Below are 25108 nucleotides of genomic sequence, written 5' to 3'. Positions count from 1 at the left end.
CTAAGTAAACGAGCCTACGCGCGCATTCGCGAAACGTACACCTGTACGACTCGCGCGTACAGCTTCGTTCTCCGTGCGCACGAGTACACGTTTAGCCACACGTAAACGCGCTTCTCCTCGCCTCTCCTTACCTCCTTTCTCCCCTTGTCTTTCGCCTTTCTTCGTCGCACCTCCGCTCGGTGCTCGCTTTCTCTCCCTTGTATTCGTTGCTCGCGAGCGGCAAACACGCGCGTAGGCGTGACTCGCGAGAGTGCCTCGCCGATTCTACGGACGACGCCGTTTTTATACGCGTCGAAACAGCGGCCCCGTCGTCCGTGTGCGCCAGCGTACACGCGTGCGGGCGGCTACGCGAGAGCCGATCGAGGTCGTAGGACAGCGGCGATCGAGAACCACTCGAACGACGCTCGTTTAGGTAGCGGATGATCGTGACGGGACCTGCCAACGACTCGCCGTACTCTCGGCGTCGAACGAGCTGCCCGGTTCTCCCGGAAACTCTCGATACGTTTCGTCGCCGATCAGCGCGATAGACGGAAGCTTGGGACAGACTTCGCTGCTACGATATTCCGTTCGTTTTCCCGTAGTTCGGCATGCTGGGATCGCGTCGAATTCACGCGAGTACGCGTAAAATACGAGCGAACCGGCGTGTCGTGGCGGTCGGCTGGCCGCACGCCTTCTTACTCACTTATGAAGTTAATTGAGGGCAAACGTCCACCACCGATCTACTGACTAAGCCGAAAACATATGCAACCGCGAAGCCGCGCGACGCGCGACGCCCGCGTAATTGCTCGCTCGACCCGTTCGCGCGACCAGCCGATCGCGTCGAAACTTTTTCACGGGAAAAACGCGACGATCGGTGCCCTCTGACACTCTGGCACCGTTAGTACGTTACGTTACGGCCGCCTATGACGCGTGGGGTGCTACGTTGCGCTTTCAAGGCCAGTTTCTTCGTTTTTCTTTACTTCGTTCTTCTTCGCTCTCGTTCGATAGGCGCCGTTTTTGCTCGCGTGCACTCGCAAGGATTTATCGCTCAGCCGATCTTTGACGCTTTAATTCTCGCCGTCGACCAATCGGTTTCCGGAGGACTGTGTTCTCTGCGCAACTCGCGTTGCTTCGACGATTATTTCTGCGCCAGCCGTAGAAAATATCCAGTCGAGTCTCCCTCCCTTGGCGCTTCCGCTTTGTCTAGCGGCTCTACGGATAGCCGAATAAATCGTGCCATACCGGTTGCATGAATTTTGCTAATGACGTGACAAGTTACAAGTATTGAATTTAATTATGGTAATGCGCCGCCCGTGATCTATTTGCATTGCTAAATAACGAAAACACAGGTGTCGCGGAAATATCCCATCCCGGGGTAGGATACCCGTGCCAATAGGAAAGAAATTCGATCGATCTTCGTTCCTCTTCTTCGTTCCTCTTCTTCGTTCCTCTTCTTCGTTCCTCTTCTTCGTTCTTCGCCGCGATTCACGAATCGACGTCTAGGTTTAGGTTTGCCCGACGAACGATCGTACCGCCGCGACTCTTTGCCTAACTGGATGGACGTTCAAGAACGAGGCGAAACGCTTCGCTGGAAATACCGTATTCGTCGATTGCCTCGCAACATTATTATTCGCAGGTTTATTATTCATTCGATTATATCAGCCGTTAGCCGCGTCAAGCTTCCCCGGCATGGCAATCTTATTACGCCTTCGTTCGTCCTTTTCGCGAATCGACGATCGTCTCGCCTGCTGGATTTTTCGGGCGTTCGACCATCGATTCGACGTGTTTCTCGAACTTTGACAGTTTTTACGTTTCTCGTCGACCGTGTCGTTTCCTCGCAGGGTCTGGCTGTCGGCGGCAAGAACGCGAACGCTTAATTCCATTACACACGTCACACGGATCGGCGTTGGCTGGAATTCGTGCCGTCACGCTTTCAGTTGGTACGCGCGGCTCGATCGGTGACTTTTTTCCACGGGTCCACGGCCCTTTTCCGCTTACGTGACGCAACGTGCTCGTGCTACGTGCATTTCCACTCTGTCGTCGAGGCGATCGTTTCGTGCGTGTGCCGCTTTGTGCCCGGCAAACAGAGCCAAGCCGACCCTCGAGACCGATATTAACCATCGGATTACGGCGTTTCGTGCGAAAGCTTCCTGCCCGACCCAGCACCCTCCCCTAGCGTTTTATCGCGCGTCACGCTCTTTTTCTTTTTTTCTTTTTTTTTTTTTCTTTTTAACGCAATCGGCTTTGAAGATTTAGCCGCGCACGACCCGACCGACGCTGAGGTTTCGAGGTGTTTTCCGAACAGACGGACAGAGTGCTCGCCGACGGTAATTGGATCGACGAGTATATTTATCGGTGGCGTTGCCGTGCGCGAGCAACATTCGCAGACGATCGAATCTACGGTGCCTGTCGCCGACGAGTAATTCGATCGAGCTTTCGGGCAGAAGAGAAATTTGCAGCTGTACCGGGTCGACCGCTCGATCGGAAACGAACGGATCCCGGATGGATTTATAATGGCGCGAGGCGTCGGAGATCGGGGAAGGACGCCGGTATGCGAAAAGTTTAAAAGGACGAAAGGCTGGTCTAGTCTGGAGGGATGGAGGGAGGGAGAAGTCGGGCGAGCGCGTGTCTGGTCCGCATGGAACGCGTGTCTCGTGCCGTTGGCACATTCCGCATGACCGCGGGAGGCCGATAAAACGTATGCAGATTAAAACATTTTATTTGAATGATAATATAACACTTGTTGATGCAAGCGCGTTGGCCTAGGTTAGCATAATAAACATTATGTAGATCTGTACGGACGCGGCGAGCTATCCGTTCCGGCTACGTCCCGCCGTTATACAAACGCCTGTTAACTCTCCTCTATGGCAGAGGCGTGCGCGCCGCGTTCCAGTGTTGTTTCTCCGCGTACCAACGTCCCCCCTTCCAGTGGCTCGTTCTTCTCCGTCCGCACCCCTCCCCACTCCTGCCTGCCCCTTACCGCATCCACGAGACGTTCATTCATTAAAACCGGGAGACCGCGTGCATTCTCAATTTTATCGATGCCCCGATCGAGCCGACGCGCGCTCTTTTCGTACTTTCGCCTCGCCGCATCCTCCGTTTCTTCCTTCTTCGTTCCCCATTGATGGACCGCCGTCGAACGCGGTTCCTCGCGCCGCCATCACCCCCCCGACTACTATATCTGCTTCGTTGTTCGCCGTGACTTCGTTCGACTCTGTGGCTCGTCCTCGCGTCCGTCGCTCGGCGACCGGATTCCGCGAACCAACCTCGCCTGTCCGTAGGTGTCGAGGGAAAATGTCAAGGAGAAGGTGTCGACTCAGCGATAGGAAGCGATACGAATCGATACGAGACGATAGAAATCGCGAGTTTGTTCCTCGGTCCAATCATACGTCTCGTACGCCGCGTATCGTTTCGCCGGCTTCTCGCCATTCGGACGATTCGTCGCTCGTAAAATCCAGTTACTCGATAGACGAACGCTTTAAGCTTCCGGAAATCTGGCAGGTTGAATCAGTGCGGTCGTTATTTCGCGGCGGTCACCCACTCCGACGTTGTTCGCGGCCGCGTGGAAACGTAATCTTCCCCGTCACGTCGTTTCGCGGAAGCGCGTCCTTCGATACCGGCCCATCGTCGACGAACTCGTTGAAGCAAACGCGGAAGGAAATTCTATCGCGCGAGCAAAGGTCGAGAACGAACGAGGGTGCTCGAGGGTTCTCGCTAACGAGAAATCGGAAACCGCGAACGGTCGCCGCGCCGGTTAATCGGAATTCGATTCGATCCAACGGAGACTACTCCAACCGGTTCGTTTAAAGAGTCCTGCTGTTGTCGCGCGATCCCGGCCGATCGACGAACTGCGCAAGCCGAGAGACACGATTTTCGTCGCGAAGCTCGTTCTAGGCTTATCCGGTGGAAGACGAAATGGGTCGAACGGTTGCGGCGCGAACTTTAGCTGGCAGACTCGTACAGTCGGTCCGTCCGGCACCGAGTGACCGCGATAATAGGACCTATGACACGCACGTACGCGCACACACGCGGTCGCCCAAGTTAAGTGGCCGGCACTCGCTGAAAATAATGTTCAATTCCGACGTAACAGCACCTATGACCCTGACTCTTCTCGGTTTACCTTGAGCGCTCATTCGGAAATCCCGAGGAATGCTCGATCGTCGAGTAGGCGGTGAGTCGACGGTACCGCACGACGTTTCGTCGAATTCTACAGCATCCGTGTCGCTCGTCTAATCGTCGTGTTTCCGCGATTCGCGATCATCCGTCGCGCCGTCTCTTCGAGAACGCGATCCACCGAGCTAGCCAGTTAGCCGAAACGGCAACGGTCGATTCATAGACGCGACCCTGTGGCGTCCCTGACCCTCGAAGGGCAGAAATGTGGGAGAGAGAAAGAGAGAGAGAGAGAGAGAGAGAGAGGAGAGAGAGAGTGGAATCTCTCGGGCCACTTTCAGCCCGCGTTGCGCCGCAATCGGATGTAAATGCGATGCAAATTTCGGGGAGCGGGGGACGAAGAGTCGGAAGCGCGGAGCGGCGCTATCGAGCTAGCGAATGTATCGGGTGGCGCGATAAACTAGAGCGCCGTGAAGCGGAGCGAAGCCGGTTCGATACCGGCCCGAAGGGATTGCGGAGCACGAATTCCGGCCACGGGCCCGCTGACAAATTTAACGACCGTTCTCCCCGTCAGTCGAACCACGCCACGCCGACGAAATATTTACCTGCGGGAAACTGCAGCTCGATAGCCTGCATTTAGTGTACCGACACGCTCGATGCGACGATACGCTGTCTCTTCCCGCCGCCGCGTTACGTATTCAGAGGACGTCGGTTCTGGCCCCGTCGGGATCCTATCCATGTCGCGCGTCCCCTCTTTAATTGCTCGATCGAGCAACGGTTTCCCGTGCGTTTCACCGATTACCGCCTTTCCCGATATTCGAACCGATGCTCCACGCCTTCCCAACGAGACCTCCTCGCGCTTTCTTCGTCGCAGCAGCGATCGATCCGCTCGGCGATCCACGTAGCTAACCGGGTTCGTGACCGAGAACTCGAGCCGATGGCGTTCGCACCAACGCCAAAACCGAATTAGATCGTTATCGGGGGACGATTATCGTTCCTCGGCCGTGGAATTCGCGAGGAAAAAGAGCGCACGAGCGGCCGTCCTCCAGTATCCGGTGATTGTCGAAACCGCTGTCGAAAAACCGGTACGACCGTTTCTACCCTATCAAACGTAATTCAACGGCTGGATCCGCTAGAGACCGTTTCGTTCCGGTCTTGTCACCGATGGAATGTTGTCCGAAAATCGAGTTACGTTCGCTGGAATCGGCGTTCGATTGCGAAGAACGTGCCGTGCGATTTTCGCGTCTCCGTGGCGTCGGTTCGATTTAGGCTCGTCGATTCGAGACCACGGATCAGCCTTCCCTTTCGATCAGCCGCGTGGGATTTTCTTGCAGGCGGCGTACGATCGAAGACGAATCTCGTTTTTTCGACTTCCTTTCTTCGTAGCTCTGTCGTCGTATTTGGTAAACGCGACACACGGAAGCGTGCCAGGCAGATGGGAAGGAGCTGGCAAAAAGTCCTCCCTGAAATCCAATTCCAGGCTCGGCCACTGGGACGGTTGGCCGAGATCTTGTCCGAAGGGTGAGCGCCTCGAAGAACGGGAAAAAGATGGGGCGGGGATGAGAAGAGAAGGGAAGCTAGGCGCGTAGAGAGAGAAGAGAGGTGGCGAGGGCAGGGTGTGACTCGGTAAGAGCAACACGGACCGGGGGCGAAAAAAAGAAACGCGTGGAATTAGCGGTCGGACGCGTGCAATGCGGACGGGTCCGCATTGTTGTCCGGTCGTATTAGCGGTGGCTACGGTAGGCGAGAAAAGAGACGCGGTGTTTGCAGGAAGGCGGAACAGGGAGAGAAACGAGAGCAAGAGATTCCAGAGCGCAGCGTCTCCGTTGCTGGTTTTTCGCTTTTGTTCGCAGCTCGTGTTACAGCTCTCGAAAAAGGGACACTGTATTCGCGGGGTTTTTCGCGTTTTCCGTTCGCTTTCCTGTCCGTCGAGTCATCGCGTCGTCGTCATTATGTCCATGTTTGTCGCATAAACGTTCGGCCGAGTTCGCGCTCCCGCTTTTTTCGCTCTTCTTTTTTCTCATCGAGCTTTATTGCGTCACACGTTTTTTTCCGCTGGACGTCTTTGTTCGAGTTATTGGAAGTTTGCCTTGAACTTTACCATCGGTGCGCAGCGAGAACATGCATCGTTACACGCTATCCGCGACTAGGTATTGTAGAATTAACCGTTTCACACACACGGAGCGATAATCGCTCGTTTAAATTCCCGTGTTTCTCGCGATTAGAAAATCCTGTCGCGTCGATGATGCTTTCTCGGTTTTTGATACGGACGGGGCTGCGACTGTTCTCGGTGCCTGTGCCAGATCGCAGCCATCGTCGAGCAAAAGTTTCGTCCGGACGGTGCGATATCTTGAAAACTTCGCGGGGAGACACGAGCAGCAGCGGAACGATGTTAAAAGCGACGACAATTTATTCCGCGGCTCGCATCGGTGATAAATACGAGGCGACATTGTTGCGTCGAATCGGAAGACCGGTGGCGCGACATGTGTCCAGTGACGCATTCCTTTCTCCGTTTTATGGACCGAGCATAAATTCCGCGGGAGCGGCGCATCCGTGGGCACGATTTCAATCTCGGGCCCTTTCATAAAAGAACTCGCGCGCGCCCGTAAGCGAGCAATAATTCTCCCTATTCTACACGGTGTTCATTAATTACGGATGGTACGCGCGTTGGGAAAAGAGAAAGAGGAATTATGGATCCGCGTTTATCCGTGCATCGGCCAGCCGTGCTCCGAAGCGAAAGATACGCCGGTTGGCAGTATTTTTTTCGCGGTGTCGCGCGATAAGCCTTAGCAGTCGCGCGATTATTTATTATTCTCGAAATTGCTTCGGCTACCTGGCGAGCGAAACGCGAAGCGGTGCGGAGCGACGCGTAGGAGGCTGCGACGGCGGCGACGCACGCCGCGGATGACATTGCAAAAACGCGAATCCGAGCGTTTCCGAACGGGAGGACGCGTGAACGTTCACCTTCGTCGACGCGGTCGTTTCCAGCAAGCGACAGTCGAGGGTTTCGTGTGCGATCTGCGAAACGGGAGCGAGGCCACGCGCAGCGGGAGACCGGACTCGCGACAGCCAAGCCGACAGGAGCTGGATGGAAAACTCGCAACAAAAACGTTAATGCCCGACAGGAAACAGTTTATAATCCGTAGAAGTTAAGATGAAACGACAATGGACCGCGCGGAGCGTAATAAGGGGCGCTTACAGGATTACGCGCAGCCAACGGCCAGGTAAACGCATTTCCCGCGCGTCGCCTCGTTCAGGCGGCATCATTCACGGGACGACGACGAAGCGGTGTGTCGCTGCAGCCAACGTAACCGCGGTAACCGCGACGTACGCGTTTTCGATGAACGGCATACGAAACGAAAGTACGGAGAGAAGCTCGAACGACGACGTGCGGCGAGATTTGAGGTGGAAGCGGGCGCAGAGAGACGAAGGATTCGTATAAAGCGGGATATCAATTCCGATCGATCAGTGGGGCTTCTCCGGACGATTAGCAGGCGAACGACGTTTAGCCGTTAAATACGACGTTTCAGACCGTAATAGCGGCAATTATCGTGTTAGTAGCTATATTCCGAAGGCATCTGTCGCTTCGTACCTTTCGCCGTGTAATTACGTCTCGTTAAGATCTCGGGAATGTAATCCGGCTGGCGGACGAAACTGGAAAACCGGCGCACACGCTAGCCAACCCGACTATCCGATCTCGATACGCCTCTTTCTTTTTCTCTGCTGTTTGCTCTCTCTCTCTCTCTCTCTCTCTATCTTTTTCTCCCCTCCCCTACCATCGATCCCCTCGTTGCCTTTTTCTCCGTTTCTCTGGCCCTCTTCCGCCATCGATTAACGATCGAGTCCGTTTCTATCCGAAACGGGAAATCTCCTTTTCGGGCTTTGGTCGACCTTGGTCGTGAAACGCGCAAAGTCGAGGACCGAGGACTCGAGAACCCTTCGTGGCGAAGATCGAATTGGGAAAGGTTGATAGGGCGCGGTCGAGACGCGGGACGAGAGAAGAAACGAGGCATCGTGGCGCGTTTAGAAACGGCACGTGAACTTTCACGCACGAGCCTCGGCTGTCTGTGCCGGTGACGAAGCCCACGGACGAGAGTAGGAAGAAGTCGGGTCCAGAATGCCGAAGGTGAGCTCCGAGGGATACGTAATCCTTCGAGCATGTTCGTTGGGCACGATCCTTTTCGGATCTCGGTCGTATCGAAGCGCGATACGTGCTGCCGGTTCGTGGAACGTATACGACGCCGGACGATCCCGCCGTTTATCCCGTTCTCGGGCTCTTCCTCGACGACGGCGAACCGTCGACGATCGTCGCGACGATCGCGGAGCAAACGCGTTAAACGTCGCGATTTCACCTCGATGCCGGTTTCACACGGCGAACTGGATACGTGCCAGTTATCGATTCGCGGGCCGTGATCAACGCCGTAAAGTCGGCGAAGTTATTAAGACACCGTGATAAACGTCGACGGGAACGAGAGGCGAATAGAACGGTTGGTCCGCGCGCGCTGTACGCGTTTCTCCGCTAACGGGAAGCGATAACGCGCGGTCGCTTGTCGCGAAACGGAGCGTCGCTGTAAAGCGATACGCGTAACGACCGTTCTCGAGACCGGGCATCGGCAAAGTTTTACAGCGACGTCGCGCTCGCGATTATCGTAAAACCGAGCGTATACGATTTCCGCTGCGTTTACGCTGGAAAGAACGATGCGCGGTGTAGGATTTCCGAGAGAGAGAGAATCGCGGGATGCGAGAAGCCAACAATGGGAGGATGACAACTGGAGCGAACGGTCGCGCCGAAACCAGGGGCTCCACGTGCGCGCCACGCCACGCACCTTTCCGTGATAGAATTTAATGGTGACGGATCGACGAGGTGGATCGATGTTGGAAGGGTCGTGGGTCAACGCGAAACCCGGTGGCCGCGTAGTCTTTGTCGCCGCGTCAACAGCCACCGGTTCGTACCGGTCTCTCGAGTAAGACGAATCAAGAGCGAGAAAAAGTGAGAGAGAGAGAGAGAGAGAGAGAGAAAGAGACAGGGCAGGTGTCCTTAGGTAGTTCGCGCGGTGACTCGTCATAGGCGTGACCCAACAACGCTGGCTACGACGACGACGACGACGAACACGACGACGGCGACGACGACGACGACGTTCCATCCCGATCGCGTCATCGTCGTCCACGACGCTCGACTTTTTCTCCTCGCGTAGATAATATCTCGCGACTTTGTTACCGCATGCCGTTCGATACAGAACGGCGGAGCGTAGAGAGACCTTCGATTCGAAGCGGAGTCCGTTCGCGTCCACGTGCAGGTGACTCGCTTCTCGCCTCTGTCGATCGATTCTCCGCGACGAAATCTCTCGTTCGGTGTGTTGGGATCGCGCGCCCGTACAAGAATCGACCCGTGTATTTACGCAGTTTCGCGGCCGAGAATTTTTCGAGAAGAGATCGGACACAGAGAGAAGGAAGGTTCTCCTAGAGAGTAGAGACGTGTTCTCTCGCGAGAGCGACAAAGAAGCTAGAGACCAGGTAGTAGAGTGGATAGTAGGCAGCCTGGACTGACCAGCGGGTGCTCCGGATCCGACTGGACCGGTTTTGCTTGAATTCCCTAGGAGTTCTAGCCTTCGGGACTCGCGAGAGTGCTCGGAGGATTCTCACTGGCCACTGGTCCGCGCTGGTTGTTGTTGCTGCCGTTGCTGCTGGTCACCGGTCGCTACTGCGACGCACAAGACCGGACGAGGACCACTCTTTGGCCAGTTCTGCTCTCTCGCTCGGCTTTTTTCTCCCGCGCGATCGCTCTTTCCTCCGTCTTCGTTTCTTTGGCCGTTTCCCCGGCTGCCTGTTACCCCAGCGGGGAGGAAGTTTCGCGCCGTATCGGCGGACTCGTTCCTCGGTGCTACCTACTACGTTTCAGCGTATCATTTATCATCGGACGAGAACGCGCCTCGTCGCGATCGTTCTCCGCTCCTATTTCGCTGCTCGCTCTCCACCGGCCGGCCGGCTGCCTCTCTGACGACTTGATACTAGGCCCGTGAACCAGCTTCGCGACACCGATACGACCGTCGCGTACCCACTATCCGCCCGATCCGTTCTCGGAAAAAGCCAAGCGGCCGAAAGACAGGCCGAGTGGACGAGTCGATGAATCGTTCGTTCCTCGTCCCGCGATCGCGACAACCAGAGGCGACGCGACGCGACGCGACACGACGCGACCGCGGATACACGGCTCTGGGATTCTGCGCGATCCAAGATATCGCCGGTCCGTTGCCTACCGCCGCTGGATACCGCATCTACTGCAACTTTAATTATAGCAGTACCCGCGTAATTTGTCTTGTTATCGATTCGAGATTTCGCGACCAGACGGCCCCCTGCTTGCACGTCTGCACGCCGAGCTCGGCTGCGCTGCTTTATCGCGTTTACTTTCCGTCGCGGAATCCCTCGCCGCGCCTCTTCTTCCTTTTCTCGTACCTCGTTTCGCTGGCTCTGCCGCGCTCGCACGATCGCCACCGTTCTAGTTTCTAGCTGGCTATTATGTTTCCCTCCGGAAGGGAATCGCGCCGGTTTTTAGCTCGGCCTCGGCCTCTTTCAGGCCGCATTGGAATCCAGTTTTCGAATCGAGTTCATCCTCCTTGAACGGTCCAGGATGACCGTTGCCCGCAGAGGAGAAGTCGCTAGACACGCCACCGGCCATCCTAACCGTCGCTTTGCATCGCGTCGCCTCGGTTTTGTCTCTAACGGCAGCTCGCACGTACGCACGCACGCACGCACACACGCACGCATTCGCTCATGCACGCGCACAAGGATTTGCGTTCGCTCGGAGGGTTGACGAATTCGCTCGTCGATTAACGTCGTCCAACCGGCGACACTCGTCGACTCGAACGAGTCGAGCCGCCTGCTCCGATCGCTCTGGGCTGTAGGAGAGAAGATTTTTCATCTTCTCGTGGCTGAGGCGCTGCTGATTCCTTTATTTACGACGGGTTCTTCGTCGCGGCCATTCAAATTAATAACGTCGCGTTTCCCTCGACCGCGAAGATTAATAGCTCCCGTGGCCCGTAACGGAAATACGAGCGATTTGCGGAGAGCTGATTTCCCGAGTCGGGAAAGACCGTAGAACGAGTCCTTGTTTACGCCCCGGGCAGCTAACGCGCGAAAATTCTGAACGACACTGCGAAATGCGGTTTCGGCTCGCTTTTATTTACGTCGTTCATTCGTTCGTTCGTTCGTTCGCTCGCTGTTTACGTTCGCGTTCCGTTGGTTTGTCCGTTTGCATAACGTCCTCGAGATTGTTTGAACGCGATCGAAAGTTCCGGAATATTATTATGAAAATGAGCTGGCAGTTACGCTCTCGAACGTCTTTCTCGCGCAGCACGGATGCAGATTAATGCAAGCGAGCGTTCATTATCGGGTCGGCCACTTAGCGTCGCTAATGTCCTAATAATTCCGATCGTGGCTATTATCCAACCACGGGAAACCTAACGTGTAATCGATCGGATTACGTTAATTGCACGTCGGTTGTGTCGCGACGGTGGGAGGGCCTTCACCGAGTGGTTGCAGCGGCTGCTTCGGGGAAAACTGGTAATCGAGGCAAGACGGATTAGAGCAGCTAACTCTTTCCGTAATTTCGCGGGCGAGGGGCGCTCGGCGCTGCTCGTTACCGTTCGATAGCACGATAGAAATCATCGGTCACGGCAAGAAACGTCGTTAGCGCGGCATTAAACGCGGCCTCTTATCGAGCCACGTATCTCGAGAAAAATACAATCGCGTTCGACCCTGAGATCCCCTCGGATGCGAATAAATTGAAGGAAAAAATGCGCGCAACTGATTCGTTAATCCGTATCGCGTCATCGAGAAGACACGGCGCGAGTTGGTCCGTGGTTGGTTGGAAATTTTTGTGGCCGAGGTTCTCCGGATCCGGGAATTCCATCGAGGCCCAACTATGTAACGAGTGAACACGCATAATGATATTAATCAAGGCGGCGCGTTCGGCTTCCTTAAAATTGCCGGCAGGCTCAATTTCTCACTTAAAATCTAATTAGAGCTCGGCGGAGTTCTCGGGCTGCCGTGGGCCAGTCCAGAGAGAGAGAGAGAGAAAGAGAGATAGAGAGAGATAGAGAGAGAGAGAGAGAGTGTGTGTGTGAGAGAGAGAGGGAGAGAGAGATCGTCGGCAGGATGGGCATGCCGAAGGGTGACCGGTCGGGAAAGGGGTGGGCTGCATTCGAACGGGAAGAGGAGGAGGGGGGGGGGGAGCACGGGCCGAAAGTGGCCCCGCGACTTCAACCTCGACAAGCCACAACGCCGACAGCCCACGGAGCCCAAGCTAAGGCACCACTTTACCAAATTGCAGTTTCCTGCCTCGTGGATCGTCGTCGATCGTCGATCGTCCCGTGGATCCCTCCTGTGGACCGAGTATCATCGCGGTCGTCCTCCGGGATTCGATTTTCGACGGTCCTCGCGGCACTTGGAACGTGCGGAACGAGCGGTCCGCCGATTGCCCGCGATCCAGACCCTCGGACCGCCCTCATTCTCTTCGGATTCGAGGTAAGACAGCTGTGTTTCTCTTATTCTATGAGCAGTTCGGTTGCCATCGGCTTCTAGAGAAAGACCGTGTCGCTGAAAAAGGAAGCGGGGAACGCGTGGACGCGAGGAAGGTCGAACACGGGGGATGCGGATGGGAAGCGAGCGTTCTCGAAGCCGCGCCGCGGGGGGATTTACGACTGGAAGGCGAAGGGTAATCGGCAGTCGCGGCATCGTGGATCAACTCGTTGCGATTCGTTAATTATTACCATCGAGTCGACTAGAACGAGTCCGTGTATAGCGACCCGGTACAGGGATGGGGGTGGGTGAACGCGGAGAGGACAGGTCGACCGCGAGGGGGGCGGCGATGCAGAGGAGCAAAAAAGACGGTCGATCGTTAGCAAGGTACAAATTTCGCCATTTGCCGCAATAAACCTTCGAACCCGCTTGTAACTTCTTCTTATGGGAGGCATGAGTAATCGCCTTGTTAGCCCTTATGGCCTATAGCGCTCATACGCTCGCTCCCTTGTCCATGGGAGGGACAACAGCAACGGCAACAACAACAACAACAACGACAACAACAACATCGGCATCGGCATCAACATCAACAACAACGATGGCAACGGCAACAACGGCCGACATGCACGCACAACGATTGTAAAAAAACGAACAGACGGGGGGAGAAACTGCGACGTACCGCTGAGAGAGAAAGAGGAGAGGAAGACGAGAGGAAACGATAGGGGTATGAAACGCAAAACACACGCGATATATATACCCCATCGACACCGGAGACTGTGTAACGAGCGACGCAAAGGATCCGCCGATCCTCAGGTAGTAGAGAAATCGAGAAGGAGCGAACCGGAGAATCAGGGGAGACCGAAGGAAGCAAGTCCGAGGCATTTGCGTTGTAACCGAGAAACGAGCAAAAAACGAACGCGCGCCAACCACGCGGACAGGAACCGGGAAAGAGAAAAAGAGAGAGAGAGAGAGAGAGAGAGAGAATAGAGAAACAGAGGTGGCAGGGGTGGTAGCGAACCGAGGAATCCTTTCGTATTTTCGCGTTTCTTCTTTCCTCCTCTTGCTCGTTCTGCGCCAAATTTAATTACCTCGCGCGCCACTCGACTCTCTACCACTTAATTAGTGACCTATAAATTAAAATATTCTCCCGACGCCGGAGAAACTCTCGCGAGCTACGAGAAAAGCAACGGCGCAGTAAGAATCGATCGTCGTCGACGTACGTCGGTATCTCGCGAAATTTTCTATCGGATGGCGGAAAACGCGCGACATCCGATGCCCAAATTGGCCGACGTTCTTCTTCCTCGAATGTCTCCCACACCCGGGACCTCCGACACGAAGATACGCGGCGGTGGCGCGGATACGTGGACACGCGTGTGCGTATCCTTGCCTCCAAGTCGCGTGGCCCCATATCTTCAGAAGTAGCCAGGGGGGGTCCGGCGAAGGACAGCGAATGGGGACTAACACTGTTTTATCGTGTAGCCAATTAATAACGTTTCCCTGGCCTCCTCCTCCTCCTCCTCCGTCCCTTTCCTCCTCGCCTGCTTTCGCTGGGAAGAAGAGATCTCTGCTTAAAGATACCCGGGGACCGTTCGGGACCCCCGGAAGGCGATCTCAGACTCGTAGCCGGCCAACTCTGTGCCCTGCACACGCTTATTCTTTACTTGCTATTCGCGTATCGTCTACCTGGAGGCCCCGTATCCTTGGACGCGACCGACGACGGCCAAATTTCGGAAAAATGTTTGCGGATGATGACATTAAGAGGATTTTGCTTGTGATGTTGCAGCTTACAGATTTGTCTCGTAGCGTGCTGCTGCAAGCGATCGTTCCAGAGTCCTGTCGCAGCCAGGCGCATCGTGTCAGTGTGGAAATGCATAATTATATAGAATTACGGTATAAGTTGTGTTAAATCAATGTTAATCGCTGTAGCGAAGTGGGGTATTACAATAAATACATTATTTTATGTAAAATGTCTTTTGTTCGTTTAACCATCTACGATGCGAGTGTGCGAATGTACGGTTCGTCTACGCGTTCTCGGCCAGCTGCCGGTCTTCCAATTAATCGTCCTGAGTGTTTAAAGTATGGACGAGACGGACAGTGATCGATTATCGTAAAAAATTGCTCAAAAACCAGTATTACTTGAAAGTTTGTTTTATTGATAAATAATAGAATATCTCCTACTGTTTGTAGCAGGATGTGGCATTTTTGTCAAGTAATCGTTTAACGTCATCATCGAGCATGATGCCTATTTTCAATGAAAAATCCCACGTCGATATATTATGAGACAGATCTTTCGTATTTGCATTCCTTTTCGTCTTATTTTCTCGAAATCTTTCAATATAGTTACGCCTCGCTTCGAGACTCAGTTCGATAGGAAGTAGGAACGATCTTACAATTTTGCCGTCATCGATTATAATACTCTACGTACAGTTCGAGATCACGAAATACCACGCATAATGTTCTGCGTGTAATTCTGCTGTATCGTAAGTACATTTTTCACATTTTTCCGCGTTTACTCTACGGACGCTCGATACGTCGCTCTTTGAAAAATAGCGGAACTATAATTTACATTTTTGTCGACGAGCATGTTTACGGCTATCTAATCGACAGAACTGAGCAACCCGACTCTCATACCAACAAAGTACTACATATGCAACAGAAAAAGATTCATCCTACAAATTGCACCTGCCATCTAAATAATTCATCCATCGTTAATGCAACGCTTTGAAGCCAGATATTCTGTTTCTTGAACGATTTGATTTACAAATTTTAATCAATTTTCTTCTTTGTTCTTGTCGCATTTTTTACGAATATCGGTCACTGGGCGACGAGACGCAAACGCGTTACGATTACGAGGCGACGTGGTAGTCGCGATGGACGGACGGAAAGAGAGCCACTTTCGGGGCTTACGACGCGAACTTGCGCTCTGCACGAAGAAGCTCGATCCTTTCGTATTTTTTCTAGGGTCGGTTCGGCGCGTACCGAGGGAAAGAATAGCTCGTAAAGAAGGTCGGCATCTGCGATGCGCAATTAACGAAAGGGTTTTCGCCTGGCGTCCGCCTCGTTCCTCCGGCGCGCGCGAGATAACTTCTCCGGCACAGCCGCCGCGCTCGTTGACAAGCTGTTTGATTTACAACGAGCTTTTATTTTTTAATCTCGGCCCAACTGTCACCCTTCCCTCGCTTTTGTTCGTTTCGCGCTTCTTCACCGCTGTCGCAGCTTTCCGCCCGAGGCGGAATTGTCGAGTTCGATTCCTCGCTCGAAAGCAAACCCGCTGGAAAATAGAAAAGTTGCGGAGAAACCGCACGACGAACGATCGTGTCGCGAAGCTTGAGAACACGCCGGGTTCTCGCTTGGCCCGGGATTTGGGACTCGGGGGTACTTAACCCTCGGGATGGGTTACGAAATGACTTTATGGCAGATCAGAGGCACGGCTCGGATTGCATAAGGGGGTGCGCGCTGCGGTTGCTCCGCGTCCAAGGATCGTTTCGACCGTCTGACAACGAGCAGACGGACCCTCGAGAATTTCGCAAATGGAATCCTGATTGCGCGTACGCGCGACGTCGGTTATCCTTTCGTCGGTCGGTCGGTCGGTCGGTCGATCGTCGTTTTAACAAACGCGGCCGCGTACCCTCCTCCTCGCGAGTAATTCACGGACACGAGGGAAAACGGTTAGCGGAAGAGAGGGAGGGAGGGTGGAAGGGAGAGGGCGAAAGTGGAAGTGAAGCTCGGTGGATTCCAAAGACGACGGTTAAAGGAGAATCTGGGTAGGCGACGAAAAGCATCTCGTTCGGTCGTTCGACGAGGCAATTTCGCGCGACGATCGGCGCGCGCGAGAAACCCCGAGTTTGAGCACCTCTTTGTAATTTTACGTTGCCGTGGGGTGGCTAAAGCTGACGCAGTGGGGTAGGTGGTCGAGGTATGCCCAGTAGCCAATTCCCGACTCTGGCCTCGACTCGCCGGGTCCATTCATCGCCGAGCACTACGTGACCGGTTTACCAATCCAGCTCTTCCTACACCAACACCGACGCCCCTGTCCCGTCTCTACCTTTCGCCTGCCACCGCGTCGTCGTCGGGCCGCGCTACCTTCGCACACGTCTACGTGTATCTGCCAGACAACCCTCCGAGTCATATCGACCGACCAGCTCGCCGTGCTTCGAATTCCCCTCGCGCGCGATACCGAACTTGTCTCGTCGACCGTATCCCGTAGGTCTCCTTCGACTTTTCGATTCTTCGCCGAGCTTGGTTCGTGAACACGCGGTTACGAGGTTCCTCGCGAAACCTCGAAACGCGTTCGAGGATCGACGCCTACGCGTACCTTCGTTAGAAGTTGGAAGAGCGCGCGTGTGCTCGCAGGGGGCGTCTCTCGTCGCGCGTACACGACCACGACCACGGTACCAGGAGGAAAAGGAATAGAAGAAGAAGGTGGAGAAGCAGGAGGGCAGGCTCGATCGGCTCGGTTTCCACGCGATGATGACATGTTAATGTATGGATACGTAGTACGTAAGAGCGTGTCTGGATGGATGGAGGGCAGGTGAGGAGGAGCGGGAGGCGAGAAGGGCACGGTGGTGGCAAGCACGAGCCAAAGGAGGACCCCCTTTCCTGCCGGATGAGTTTCTTTCGGTTCAAAACGAACGGGTCCTCGGCCCCGACATCCCGAGTCATTGTCGCCCTGCCTTCTTCATCTGCATACAATGCCGGAGACATCCGCGGCTCGAACCATCCCCCCCGCTGGCCCCCGTGCCCCGGACCGCCCTCTGTCTCCCCCGACGTCTCGACGACCCAACGTATCATCGGAATATCGTTAATATGCCCGCCCATCGAAATTACCGAACGCGCGACCGAACCGAGAGCCAAGGAGAGGCGTCGAGGCCTCGTAGCACGCGCCGAGACCTACGCGAACGAATATTTTGGGCCAAAGTTTTTGCTCGCGCCGGGCCTTTCGACCGACAACTCCGACGATCGCGTTCCTTCGTCACGAATGCAGATAGAGGAGCGGCGCGCGCCAACTGTTTGCGAAATTGGAAAATCCGGACGTCGAACAGAGGGGAAAGAAGAATCCTCGATTAAGAGCAGAAGGTCGAGCTCGTAACAGTTAGCCGTGTGCCCCCTTTCGAACCGAATAGCGGCAACAGTTGCGGTTTATGAAATTACATCCAGCCATCAGGGATGCTCGAGACACCGCGTCGCTACGCCACGCTCTTGTCCGCGGCGAGCTTCGAGCGAGTTCTCGCGCGACGTGACTTCTGTTGCTCGTGGAACGCGTGAATCGTGGTCGCGCTGGCCGATATTCGAGCGGCAACGAGGTAAAGCGGCGCTGGAAATTAAGTAGAACGGCAGTTTTGCAAACGTGAGATTTCGGAGGGGTGTCCCTCGCCGTATTTGTCGCGAGTGCCGCGCGGCACAGGGACGATTTATATTTGGGGTCGAGCGTGGAACGCGTTCCTCGGCCACGCTCTATAATATCCAGCACGAGCGTAGTCATCTTTATCTCTGCTATTAACCCCCGGCAAGTAATTAAATTAAATGATCCACGGTCCCTCGATCATCCGGCTTCTAAGTGCCTATTTATTCCGACACCCTTCGAACGTTGCGCGATCTTCCATCGCCGCGAACGTTGCGTGAATTCCGAATCGCGTCCCTTCGAATTTCTCCGGCTCCCCCCCGACGTCGATGACGATCGACGCCGAAACGCGTAATTGCCGTTCGTACGTACTTGCCCCGGAGAAATTCAGTCGCGAGGAGGAAAACGCGTTCCGTGAAAGCGGTGTCTCGGTGCAGCTGGTTCGAGATCGTCGAAGGATGTATGCGAATAGCGAGGCGAAGGGGGGCCCTTCCGGGGCCGATCGAGCTTTCTCGAGTACCGACGCGCAGAAAGAAATCGACGGGAGGGAGGGGTTGGCACCGAGGGGCCTGCCGCGGTACGAACCTCGCACGCGTTATAGCGTAGAGCGTAGAGGGTCGAACGGCGTTGCTGGCTAGCTCCCGAGGGAGCTGCGTTCCATTTTGCATAAATCGCGAGACACCCCGCCGTAGCGAAACCTCGGGGAGTTGACGGAATAGCTCGAATCCGCCGGCACAGCGATCACGAAGGGATGAAAGTGCCTGAGCCAACCGACTCGCCCGATATTTCGCTCCCTTTTTCTCCACGGTCGCAGAGACGCGAAGCTATTCGACGCGGTGAGATTTCCTCGACGATTCACCGAATGCCAAAACAGTGGTGGACGCCGAGGTTCGACCGAACGGACACGGCAGGGACACGTCGTGCGGCTCACGTCCCTCGGAAACCCAACCCTCTTTCGCGGGTCCGCTTAATTCAACGTTAACGGCAATATGCCTCCTCTGGCAGCCACGGAGCAGTGTCGTTTTATGGTCGGCGCACGGTAACTCAGAGACGGCTGGATGGCACAGGGGATGCGACATCCCTCGTGTTCGCGATAAGCGATGAATCTCGTTTGATGGCACGAAACGAAACGAAAGGAAAGGAAAGGAAAGGAAAGGAAAGGAAAGGAAAGGAAAGGAAAGGATGGTTGTCGATGCAGTTAACGATTCGAGCTTCGCGGTTCGTCCGTGGCGTACGGAGACGTTCGACCTTCGAATCGCAGATTCGCGACAACATCGAATACACGGCAACTGGTAAGCGCGGAAAAAAGTGAAACGCATTTGGCTGCGTCGCGTTCCAACTGTCTGGCGTTCGTTAGTCGCAAATCCCCGAGCCGGGAGGTAGGTTTTTTTCGAAAGGATCCGCACAGTCATTAGCGGGAACAGTCGTTCGGCGACGCGATCCAACGATCGATCGATCGAAGGCGATCACGATTGATCGCCCGATAAGGCTCGTCCCGTGGAACCGGTAACGCGCGGTATCCTTAGACGTACTTTGGGTAAAACGGTAATCGAGCAGCTGCGACCGGTTGCATCACTTTCGCATCGGATTTAAGTCGAGTCTTAAACCTTGGCTTAGCGTCTCGATACGTCGCTTCGTTCGACGGGAAAGTTTGGCCGGGTTTAAATATCGAGAACGCTTATCCCGTTTTTATCGCGTGATTCTCTAATCGTCGTCGTCGTCGTCGTCGTCGTCGTCGTCGAGCGTGCGCGAACAAAAAGGTCGAAACAGTCGGTCGAATGGAAGACCCGAGAGAAACAGAAAGGTCGAAGAGACGCGGTCGGATGGCAGAACAAGACAGGCTTACGCAAGTCCCATACCTGTAAGTTAAGATTAACCTTGCTTAGCGGCATGGAGCCTGGAGAGAAGTACGGGGACTGTTGGGACCCGGGCCGGTTAACGAACGAGGACGTTTGACGGGATTAATTTATGTCGAGTTTGGTAACCGAACGAACAGATACGAGCGCCCATATCAGGAGAGAAGACGCAGGAGAAAGGGGAGGGACTGTTTTCAAGTCGTGCGTACGACTATCGTCGAAAATTCGAGTGTGTTCGATCGGAGACTTTGGTTTTAGGAAATAACGTTGGTCCCTTGCCACGCGTCCTTTCCTCCGATCTTGCGCGTTTCTTTATCCCGTAATCCTATCCCGGGGATTATACGACGCATGGACGACGTGCGCATTGCCAGACCGACCACGTCCATTTACTTTCAACTTTCGCTCGAGGTGACGAGAAAATTCGCGTCTCGTCGTTGGACGGTCTACGGTCGACGTAAGATTCGCCTCGAGTGAGTCGGCTAAGATACTATCGCGAGTTCCAGTGTCTCGCGACTAATCCGCGACAGCTTTGGCCCTCGTCGGCGAAAGGAGAGTCCTAGGGGAGACCGACGACGCCTCGAACGCTCGCTTCGCGGCTACGCAGAGTCGGTGGAATTCGGCTGGAGCACCGCTATCCCTCGCGTAAAGCGGCTATCCCCTGTTCTCGAGCGTTACGACTTTTCTCGAGCGACACACGCCCAGCGAAGGAACGACAATGATTCGAAGGGAAGCTGACGGACCGTTTAGTCGGAATAGCGCGTTCAACATAGGCCGATGCAATGTCCGAGAATAGAACGGTTTTTTCAGCGGGATGTCAAACGATCGAACGATTTAATCGAGAGGGGGCAAGACACGCGCATTTGTCCAGCGTATGGTGCGCGCGACCGTTCGCCTAACGGTAAGCGTGCGATTGGCAAGGGTTTGCTGCTGTCGCGCGGCGCTTATACTTAGATGCTTTATAAATCGCGTGGCGATAGTATCGGCGCGACGATAATAAAGGCCCGGTCTCGGGCCATTGCGCACCGGTTGCCCGCTACAACGATCTCTCGTGCTACGTAGCACGCTGACAGCGGCTCGCTCCCGAATCGAGCAGCCGCGTCCTCGATCGCTCGTCTCGCCTCGCCTCGCCTCGTCTCGGCTTGCCTCGCCGCCGAACGAGAATCGCGGCGAGTCGGCCCGATGAAAAATTTCTTTTAAATCGTCCGTCTAATTGCGATTTGACGAGCTCGGTCTGGTTAGCCGGAGGCTTCCGTGTCAGCGATATGGTCGCGCGTTGTTTCAAGGCCCATCAGCGGCATGATCGATGATCCACGAGCAGCGAGCAACTTGCCAAATTTCACGGTGAAGCTTAACGAGAGTTCGCGGAGCGGCCGAACCAGTCCCGAGCTGGCCGAGCAAACGGGCAACGCCGAGCGAGCAAACAAAATTTCGACGGTTATCGAGCAAGTCGTGATCCTTTTTATTTGCGCGCGTTTGATCCTCCACTACCATTCTCCTTGAATCGAGCCTGTCCCCCGGAAGAAAAGAGAAAGGAAGAGAGACGGCTCGTTAAAGTCGCTAGTCCGATTTATTTATCGCGAGAGGAAAGGTGGCTTAGCGGGGTTCGGTTCGAAGGTTGGTTCATTGAGCGGCGGCCGGTGTCTGGATCGGCGAGTGATTGATAGTGATTTGGCAGATAGCGATCGGAGAACGCAGAGAGGTGTGCACCTGACGGTGCGCGCGGGACGAAAAGAGAGAAGGAAGATCGGGTCGGATCGACTGGATCGGCTGGATCGGTACGGCGTGGCTCGGCCCGGCTCGGTTCGACTCGCCTCGGTTCGAACGCGGCCCGAGAGACTAACTAAAAAAGAGAAAGACACACAGAGAGAGAGAGAGAGAGAGAGAGAGAGAGAGAGAGCGAGGGAGGGGGAGGCAGGAGCTAAGACGATCCAACAGACGAAGGTGGCTTCTGCGTGCTTCGAAAACCCGTGGAACCTATTATCCGAGGTAGGCAGCGGCTATCGGCGAGGAGCATCTTTCCGTGTGGGTGTCCGAATACCCTTAAGACCCCATAAGTCGAGTGCCACCCTGCCGAGAAAACCGCCCCCGCGAACTGTTCGCTAGACACCTCCTTAGACACCCTTTCAATTTCCTATATGCCCGATAATCATCTATTCGTCCGGATCTCACCGCGGGTGGAACCTCCTCTATCTTTTCCTGCCTTTCTTTCTTTCTCTCTTTTTACGTTTCTGCCCGTCCTCCTCCTTTCTTTCGTTCTTCTTTCGTTCATTCTTCCTTTTCGATTGCACGCCGTCTTTCGCCTCTTTCGAGGTTGGCCTATCCTGGCTTTTCTCCAGGCTATCGACGACATCTTTGCCGGACATAATTGGAAGTATCGAGATTAAGGCGGTCGATAGCCGAAACGAGAATATTAGAGCTCACTCCGAGCTCGATAAATTACGACGGTGACGTCGGAGAAGTGGTCCGGCCGGAAATCGACGGTGAAATCGCGCCACCCCGGAAATCGTCTCGAAAATTTCTCGCAACGCTCCTCCCGGTGGTCACCCCTGCCGGCGTCGAAGGAAGCCAGCTCGACGTCCGTGACAAAGCATTGTTTCCCTCGCGCGGTTCGTAATCTATAGCCTTTAAATTTTCTAAAGTACTCAATCACCCGGCGTATTTTTATGCAAACGCCGTCTCACGAGGATCCCCGGACCTTAGCGAGGCGTCACAATAAAGCCATGACGTATGAATCTACCGGCGACATAAACTTGGCGCGCATATTATTAACCGCTATTTCACGAGACTCGCGTCAGGACCGCTTACCTGAGACCCGTCAACCTACCGTCCCGACGCGTTGCCACCACCACGGAAGAAACACCGCTGCTGCCCCTTTTCTGTACGGGCCCGGCCGTTTCTCCCTATTTTTCGCGGAATCAAGTTTACCACGATTTTTTCTTCTTTTTTCTTTTTTTTCGAAATTTAGACGACCAATCAGCATCGCCGGAGCGTGGCTAGGTACGCGCCGCGTATCCCTGGAACAGTGGTGTTCGTTGATATATGAATATTCGCGAGGGAAGAGAGACGCGAGCTCGTATAATTCGAAGTGCGCCGGGGGCCATGAAAACGCACGGCGTGTAAACTGTCCAATAAGTAAGGGACCGAACACGAGGGCCGCCCGTACCCGTTCGCTTCTTGTAGTTTGCGCCGTGCGCTGCTGCCTGCGTTTCATAACGTACGGCATACGTATCGAAGAGGGAGGGCCGAGGGCCTAGGGATGCCACCGCCGCTATAAAGAATATCCGAGAGACCGAGAATAAAAGCGGCTTGACTTATTTGAACCACCACGACGGAAGGAGAAAGAAACGGAGACGGGGCCCAGGACGTCGAGGGGCAGAGAGACGCAATTGGGTAAAGACAGAGGATAGGGTCAGGGACCGAGATGGAAGACGGGAAGAAAGAATCGAGGGGGAGTGAGGCAGCGGTCTAACCGGCCGCGAGACCCCGTGCAGCAACGAGGACCAACAGCCGCAGAAGCGGTTGCCGAATACTGCTATATCGTTCGACCTTTGCGATCCGAGCACGCGTGCCCACACACGTCGGTCTTCGCCTGTCGACCGACCGATTCGCGAATCTCCGTCTCCGACATCTCGATACCAGACGTAAGTAAGTTGAAAGCACAAGTCGGTCGGCGATAAGGCTCGTCGTATCTGGCGTTTCGACTTTTATACGCCGGTATGTCGCTGCCGGTATCCAGCGAGCGGAACAAAAGGTCGGGCGCGTTAATTGCAGAGAGCGGATAGAGTAGCTACGATAGAGGCGTATGTTGGCCGATGCAGGGAACCGGATAGGTGGCAACGCGCGTGGACGTACGGTGAGACGCGATGAAAGGAGCAGGGCCACTAAGTGACGGTAATTATCGTAAAAACAGTGATTTTTCGCAGCACAGCGGTCGACTATTTATAGAGGCCGACTCACGTCGATCGTCGCCTATGCGACGTTCGTATTCGCAACCTCGTAGCTCGTACACGCATTCACGCACACCGCCGAGTCGAAAGATCGCCGAACAGAAATTCCTTCTATCGGCGAAAATGTATGGACGTTTTCCTTCGGTCGACGATCGTTCGACGTCTATTTCCATCGGCTGTCTCCGACCTCGTCGCGTTCGCGATCTTTCATTGCCGACACAATGCCACCGCGTCGCGTTACGTACTTACACACTTTGGTCTTTAACGAGTTGCGCAACGTCTGTTTGGAAGATGTCAAGACGCTCGTATCGTTCGCCGGAGCGCTAAATCTTCTCGCGGCTACAGAAAGTCGGAAAGTACGGCGCGATAAGGATACGGTCGCGTTGCTTAGATCCGATAATTTTCTGTTCGCAGGACATCTGGAGTCCCGGCGATGGATTGGAAGGAGAAACGGAGGAAGAGAGAGAGAGAGAGAGCGAGAGCGAGAGAGAGAGAGAGCGAGAGAGAGAGAGAGCGAGAGAGTAGCGGAGGCTGAAGAGCGACCTTACGCGACGCTACGAGACACAGTGAATCCTTTCAGAAGCGGCTATGTTTATCGACGTAATATTTGCTCGTACGTCCGCGTGGAATGAAGCGTACACGCAGCGGTGAAATTTGTTTAATTTGTCGAGCGATAATTTAATATAATTTTTTGCGCAAACGTCGCGCAACCGCGCGACCTGTTCAGGACACGGTCCAAACGAACACACGGCGAATCGCCATGCGAGATTTCGTGGCGATCGGCTGATCGATGCGTCGCGTCCTTTTCACCCTTTCGACCTTTCTTCGCTCTCGCGCGCCATTTTATTTTCGCCACGTTTATCGTAACGGCGATTGTATGGAAAACAGCGTGTACTGTAAAGTGTCTGTGTAAAATTGTTTCTCTCAAATATATACTCGTGACAACGTTGCCTCGTGTTTGTTTTATTTTTCAATCACAACGACCAACCGACCCGTCATTTTTCGAACAAACGATGGATCGACCAAAGATCGATTCACCGTCGACTTTGCTTCTCAAAGAGATTAACCTCGGATCGTAAATACTGGTTGTCAGAGTCCGGAATCTTGGCGGAATGCGTGCTGTTCCAGCCTCGTTATCCTCCGCACAACGTTTCATGCCCCGTCAAACAGTGGAAAGACGTCGACGACGCCTTGGTACGTCACCGTGTAAAAATCGGCAGCTCGTTTTCCAGATCGAGTTCGATGTACCACGAGGTCGCTGGAGCTCGTCGCTCGTCGCTCGTCGTCGAATCGGAGCGCTTGCAGAGTGAACGCGTTTCGATTAATTTCGTCTGTTAAGGGACGATCGGAGCGAACGATTA

At 54.6% G+C, this 25108-nt stretch overlaps 1 protein-coding gene across 10 annotated transcripts in view; it reads left to right on the top strand.

The window, feature by feature from the left end:
- LOC122572048 (alpha-protein kinase 1-like) overlaps nucleotides 1–24682 on the top strand; it is a 32869-nt gene extending 8187 nt beyond the window's left edge. For 3 of the 10 annotated variants that reach the window (XR_006318357.1, XR_006318360.1, XR_006318359.1), the window contains exons 2-3: nucleotides 12416–12609; nucleotides 14387–14570. Coding sequence is in view for 2 of the 10 variants with exons in the window: in XM_043736568.1 (XP_043592503.1) it covers nucleotides 7244–7313; nucleotides 12416–12609; nucleotides 13077–13325 (513 nt within the window). In the remaining 8 variants the exon portion in view is untranslated. The other 7 variants (XR_006318356.1, XM_043736568.1, XR_006318362.1 and 4 more) reach the window with 7 other exon arrangements.
- The last annotated feature ends 426 nt before the right edge of the window (nucleotides 24683–25108 follow it).

Source organism: Bombus pyrosoma, linkage group LG10 (genome assembly GCF_014825855.1).
Source record: "Bombus pyrosoma isolate SC7728 linkage group LG10, ASM1482585v1, whole genome shotgun sequence".
Taxonomy (NCBI): domain Eukaryota; kingdom Metazoa; phylum Arthropoda; class Insecta; order Hymenoptera; family Apidae; genus Bombus; species Bombus pyrosoma.
The sequence above is the reverse complement of the archived record's forward strand: the minus strand, read 5'-3'. Positions and strand labels throughout refer to the sequence as shown.